The 6,628-nt window shown below is 47.9% G+C and overlaps 1 protein-coding gene across 1 annotated transcript; it reads right to left on the bottom strand.

The window, feature by feature from the left end:
- Positions 1-472: 472 nt before the first annotated feature.
- LOC127329041 (QWRF motif-containing protein 7-like) lies at positions 473-5,582 on the bottom strand. Its single transcript, XM_051355588.1, has 4 exons — positions 5,125-5,582; positions 2,857-3,097; positions 2,648-2,737; positions 473-529 (listed from the first exon to the last, which is right to left on the bottom strand). Exons 1-4 carry the CDS (start codon positions 5,580-5,582, stop codon positions 473-475), a joined length of 846 nt encoding a protein of 281 aa, XP_051211548.1.
- Between the last annotated feature and the right edge of the window lie 1,046 nt (positions 5,583-6,628).

Consider the following 6,628-nt stretch of genomic DNA (forward strand, 5'->3'; position numbering starts at 1 on the left):
TTTGTTTGTGAGTGATATATTTTGAAATTCTTGGTTTTAACTAGGTCTATAGTGGCAATTATGTCACCACTTAAGCATTAAGATTACAATTTTGATTGTGCATGCCGGTCAGATAAATAAATTAGTTCACCATTTCGAAAAAAAAAACATTCAGTTCATATACGAGTTGGGAACATCTTACGATCAATTCCGTAATTATACATGATCAAATTACAGTACACACGCATGGATAAATATCGTAATAATTTGATCGCTAGCAGCAAGGAAATACTATAGCAACAGAGATCCGCATGCACCTCATCTGTCTCCTGACGGTCGTAACTTAATTTATTTCCGACAAGCTGACATGAAACTAGCAGTTTGGGACCGGCCGGCGGGTGCCATCTCCTGTTTATGATGAGTTATCCCCGTAATGATGGCTCCCTGCTCTGGTGATCAAAGGTCGGCGTACGGACCCCGGCCATGCCAAGCACTAGTCAATCTTGGGCCTTGCTTGTATTAAATCTGCTCGAAGGCTCACTTCCTGAACCTGCAAATACAAGCCCAAGTGTTCAGCACTATAATAGCTAATAGTATAGTGAAAACTCAAATGTGCACCGCCATGTACTTCTGGCCGACATGCATATATATACTTTCTCCTTTGTAAATTAGGATATATATTAATTTTAGTGAAAGTCACATTTTATAAACTTTGAACAAATGTATGAAAAAATATTAACATCTAGTACAACATTAACTCATAGTTATTAGAACCATCACAAATTATATATTTATATTATATGTACTTGGTATTTTCAAAGTTAATTTATTTTCAAAGTTTAATTTATAAAGTTAGATCTGTTTAAAATAGCCCGGCTATAGCCAGGCTATATAGCCTTACGCGATGCGCGTGGCTACAGCTGGAGCCTTTGAAGGCTAAAAGAAAATAGCCGCTAATAGGCCGGCTATAACTATTTAGCCCCAATTTAGCCTAATAGTGGTATTTTTGCCGGCCCAAAAATATTTGATCCAAAACTTTCAGAGCGGCCCAGTTTATGAACACCACTATATTATGAACTGCTACTAGTTAATGATGTTGTAATATTTGGACATAACTATGTCCTTAACAATCTAGGAACTATATTTTGACATAACTATATGTGAGCTATGTTTTGGTTATGCGCATCTCTTATGTGACAATGTTACTATGGTATCTGTGAATTATTGATAATATATACGATTTATATGCTGCCGTAATATTGGTTTTTTTCCTATTATTTAGCAAACTGGATATATGATCTTAGCCTGTCATAACCTGCTATAGCCTTTTATAGCTTCAGAAATCTCCACGGCTATAGGTTATAGCCCGCTATTTTAAACAGAAAGTTAGATTTTAGTTCAAAATTATATGCATCCTAAATTGGAAAGGAGGGAGTAATACACGGTGTTTCTGTTTGCCCTCTGTCGGTCTATATTTTTCCACAGCACCAGATCTTTGATCTCTCTGAAGAATTTGGGATCGCTACCCACGCTTGCCATGTAGTATTAACAACAGGCGAGAGAAACAAAGATGGGAAAATCTACCCAAAAGTGCCGCACTCAGTGCTTGCTTGTGCGGCGGCAATTTTTTTTGTGCTCTTCACCTATAGGAGCGACTCCATACATGGGTGCATTAATGTTGACAGATAACGCTGACATCATCGCATTAGTAGCATAATTCAAAAATTGAAAATGATTTTTCTTCCAAACCGTTTATCCAATCTATGATCCGTTTGCACCGATGCATTCGTCTCGACGAGAGCTTCAAAAGTAGATCCAGTGTTGCTATGTTTTGATGATTTTTTTTGGCTGCAGCAGTTACCAGATTAATATCAAACAGTAATCATAATAATTGCACATGGTTACCAGATAAGTTTTTACATGTCTTGTTTTTTACATTGAGTTCATATGTACAACTATACTGTGGGTGTGGCATTTTTTTCATCTCACCAGTTCACAGGTTATAGTAATATGCTTGCCAGATTAGTAACCGATAATTATTACAAAAAAAAATGATTGTTGTATAATTTTTGAAAGATTTTTAGATATTGCAATACTATGCACATCTAGTGTTCAAGCGTGCGCAAGACCAGAATGATGGTATCATTTAGTAATATCAACTTAGAGTTGCATTGGTGCATGACGGACGACCTACTAAACAACCTACTAAACAAGTTATTATAATATAGGAACTAAGTACTACATAATCTGGCAAGTATGTGATAACAATCTGGTAATTGGCGATAGAAAAAAAAGTTGTTAGAACATATCAACATGGGATCTAGATTCGAAGATCTCGTCCCGACTAAGCCAATGGTGAAAACGGATCATCAATCGGGTTAGCGAATTAAGAGATAAACATTTTTTTATTTTATGATGGATGAAGAATCTCGCTGATGTCATCGCATGCATGGAAAACAATCCGCCGCACGCCAAGCCCTTCCGTGCGGCGCCGCCGTGTAGTCTTGTCCTTGTTCTCGCGACGGCGCTGCTCGTCACGCCACCCTGAACATCGCCGTTTAGCACAGACAAAATCGTTAGGGGCCGAAACGACAGTTAACCCTTGATCGTCCGGTCAGAGATCAGCTGCGCATGCATTTGGCTATAGTTTATACGCGCGCGAACGTACCGTAGCATAGAACATGACGGCATTGGCTTCGATCTCATCCATGGCGCGTACGTAAGCGAGGATGGTTTCGTGCAACAGCTCCAGCCTGACCTGCGCAATTGTACGTACGTACGTAGACGTAGCAATTGTAAGTAGTAACCGACCTGTTTGAAGCTCCAAGACGCCGGATGTAGGGGAAGTAAAAGCCTATGTATTTTCGTTAGGCTTACTTGTGCTCCGTCGGTTAAGGGGAGGGAGGCGGCTGCGGCGGAAAGGACGCGGCCGAGTTCCAGGACGGCGCCAGCGTGCAACTTCCCGACGGGCTCCCATGTCCCGAGGAGGGGGAGCTGATGCGTGCGCAGGATCCTTCCAAGCTTAACCTTCAGCCGCCACCGCTGCGCCACGATCATCTTGGCCGCGTGGATGTTGCGCAGCTCAGCCACGCGCAGGCACACGTAGAACATGTTAGCACTAATCATGATATATGTATCTGCATGTTCATTTCAGTACTGCATTAGTGTGTCAGTTTAGATCATTGCATGTTAGCAGATATACGTGTGAAACGTATTTCTGGTAGATCAGCGAAGATGTGCATTGTCAGGTGTTGAGCTGCCGCGTGAAGCGGACGTCGCCGTGTGAGAAGCGCGGCCTCCTGCATGCAAGCTGAGTCCTGCAACGGCCTAGCTGATTGGTGTGTCCGAGTCTTCTGCTAATGGCCATGTGAATTGGCCGAGTGTGTGTGCATGAACCCACTAGGATAGGTCGTGCTGTTAGTGGCGTGAGTGTGTGGAGTTAGTGCCTTAGTGGCAGGGCTTAGCTAGCTATTTATATCCTGTGAGCATCGAGTTGTAACTAGAGTCAAGAAATACAGAAGAGAAAAGGCCGTGAGGGCTGAGCAAAAACTTCTGTGTGTATTTGTCTGTGAGTGCTGTGCGACGCAGCCGAGAGTAGCTAGCTAGTGAGTTGAGAGAATCAACTCCCACATTTGGTATCAGAGCCGGATGCCGCGTGACGCAGCTGAGGCGAGTGGAGCCATGGTGACGGCAGGCGCAGCGGCGGCGACGGCAGCGGCCGCCGGCAAGGTGTCGGTGCCGCTGCTGACGAGGACCAACTTCGCGGCATGGGCCATGAGGATGAAGTACATTCTGCGTGTACATGGCGCATGGAGCGTCGTTGATCCGGAGAGCTCGGCCACGGAGGCCGACGGGAGCAAGGAGGAGATGGCCATGACCATCATCTCCCAAGGCATCAATGACGAGACGCTGCTGCGAGTTGCGGAGAAGGAGACCGCAGCGGAGGTGTGGGCGGCGCTGCGCTCCATGCATGTCGGCGTCGAGCGCGTCCGGGAGGCGAGGATCCAATCCTTGCGCTCGGAGTTTGATGGCAGAGTCCGTAGATGATTTTGCGGCGAGGTTCACGACGCTCGTGGGGCGCATCCGCGAGCTTGGAGACCCGATGGAGGAGAAGTACGTCGTGAAGAAGCTGCTGCGAGTCATCTCCAAGAAGTACATCAGCGTCGCTTCATCCATTGGGCTATTCTGCGATGTGAACAAGATGTCCATGGAGGAGGCTTTTGGATCATTGAAGGCACATGAGGAACTCCTGAAGGGACAGGAGGAGGAAGGTGAAGAGGAGAAACTCCTCATGACGAGGGGGCATGGCATGTCGGGAGGACGCGGCCGCGGCCGCGGTCGTGGCCGTGCTGGAGGTCGTCGAGACAAGAGCGAGGTAGAGTGCTACAACTGTCATGACCTTGGACATTTTGCTTGGGAGTGTCCTGAGAAGAAGAAGAAGGAGAAAACCTTGTTGGCTGTGGGCTGCGCCGACGATGAACCAGCCCTTCTTTGAAGCCGCGTGAAGAGTAGATATCATGATTAGGGGGTGATTGTTAGCACTAATCATGATATATGTATCTGCATGTTCATTTCAGTACTGCATTAGTGTGTCAGTTTAGATCATTGCATGTTAGCAGATATACGTGTGAAACGTATTTCTGGTAGATCAGCGAAGATGTGCATTGTCAGGTGTTGAGCTGCCGCGTGAAGCGGACGTCGCCGTGTGAGAAGCGCGGCCTCCTGCATGCAAGCTGAGTCCTGCAACGGCCTAGCTGATTGGTGTGTCCGAGTCTTCTGCTAATGGCCATGTGAATTGGCCGAGTGTGTGTGCATGAACCCACTAGGATAGGTCGTGCTGTTAGTGGCGTGAGTGTGTGGAGTTAGTGCCTTAGTGGCAGGGCTTAGCTAGCTATTTATATCCTGTGAGCATCGAGTTGTAACTAGAGTCAAGAAATACAGAAGAGAAAAGGCCGTGAGGGCTGAGCAAAAACTTCTGTGTGTATTTGTCTGTGAGTGCTGTGCGACGCAGCCGAGAGTAGCTAGCTAGTGAGTTGAGAGAATCAACTCCCACAGAACAGCTTCTTCTGCATGCACCACGCCACGGTTAATGTCAAGAAGCTTCATGCGCAGCGAGGCATGCATGCGTGCGTGAGCGTGGCTCACCTGGGCGGCGGAGGTACGCGGGCCATGGCCTTCTCCAGCCGGGCGTTTGTGAACCGCCACTGCAGGAGCCGCGCGGCGAGCACGCGCGCCCGGTGCGCCGCGTCCTCCTCTCTGCTGCTACGCGTAGTCGCCATCTTCCTGGGCACGACGACCGATCTTCTCCCGACGTCCTCCGGCTCCCCGGTGCTCCGCCTCCGCCTCGTAGCGTAGCCCCGCTGAGGAGACGACCTGCATGGGGATGACATCATCACCGCGGCATCCGCGCCGTGTCGTCGCGTTGTGCCCACGGCGTCGACGACACCGGCGGCACCGGTCTTCGTGTAGCCGAAGGATGCTGCCTTGCGGAGGGAGCGCACGAAGTTGGCGGTGGAGAAGGCCGGCGCGGCCCGGGACGCGGAGCTGGGGCTGCGTGGAACGCACTGAGGGGACGCCATTGGGTGGAGCGGGGTTCTGTCCATGACGACGATAAATACGATCAATGTTAACAGATACTACTACTATATGGCCTGAAGCAGGAAGCTAGGTGCCGGCGGCAAGCTGACGGGGTTCAAAAGGCCAAGGCCTGGATTGAGAGCGAAAACTCATGTGCAGGTTCCTCTTGTTGTCGGATTAGCTACAGTGGGGACTGCTCTCACTGGTAGAAAAACAGGCTTCCGGTGAGCCCCATAAGTCGCGAAGCTGTAGGAACCGCGACTAATGGGACCTTTAGTCGCGGTTCGGGAGGCGAACCGCGACCAAAGACCTGGGCCCAGGGCGCTCGGTCGCCAGCCGGTGCACGTGGGGGGCTTTAGTCGCGGTTGGCCAGGCCAACCGCGACTAAAGGTGCCCGAAGGCCTTTAGTCGCGGTTGGCCAGGCCAACCGGGACTAAAGCCCCCCCCCCCCCTATATATACCCATCCAGCAGCCAACACTTAGCCATTTGGAGCCATTCTCTTCACAAACTTCACAAGTGGGTGTTAGGTTTGCTTTTGGTTCCTCTTATGCACATAAGGTGTTTGATGAAATGCCCCAAGAGCATGAAACAAACATGATATGAAGTGTTGGAGCCACACTTGAGCTTTCTCATTTATTTTTTCCTCCTCGATCGCGGTTAGCAACTTGAACCTTTGATGTGTCGTTGATAAAATATGCATGTGTGTGTAGTTCATTGTTTAATTTATATTGTTTGTAGCTAGTTAGTTTAACAAATGCATGATGGTTAATTATATATTTTATATTATAATAATGTAGATGAATCGACAATGGATGTACGGTAACCAACTCTCCGGCGAGTTCAGTACGGGTTTGAAAGATTTCCTCGTAGTGGCTAATGCGAACAAGCAGGGGGGTTTTGTTATCTGTCCATGTGTTAACTGTAAGAATCAGAAGGGTTACTCTTCCTCAAGAGATGTTCACATGCACCTGCTTCGGCAGGGTTTCATGCCAAGCTATAATTGTTGGACCAAGCATGGAGAAAGAGGGGTTATAATGGAAGAAGATGAAGAAGGGGATGATTTCATCGATG

This window comes from Lolium perenne, chromosome 6, assembly GCF_019359855.2.
Source record: "Lolium perenne isolate Kyuss_39 chromosome 6, Kyuss_2.0, whole genome shotgun sequence".
Lineage (NCBI taxonomy): Eukaryota > Viridiplantae > Streptophyta > Magnoliopsida > Poales > Poaceae > Lolium > Lolium perenne.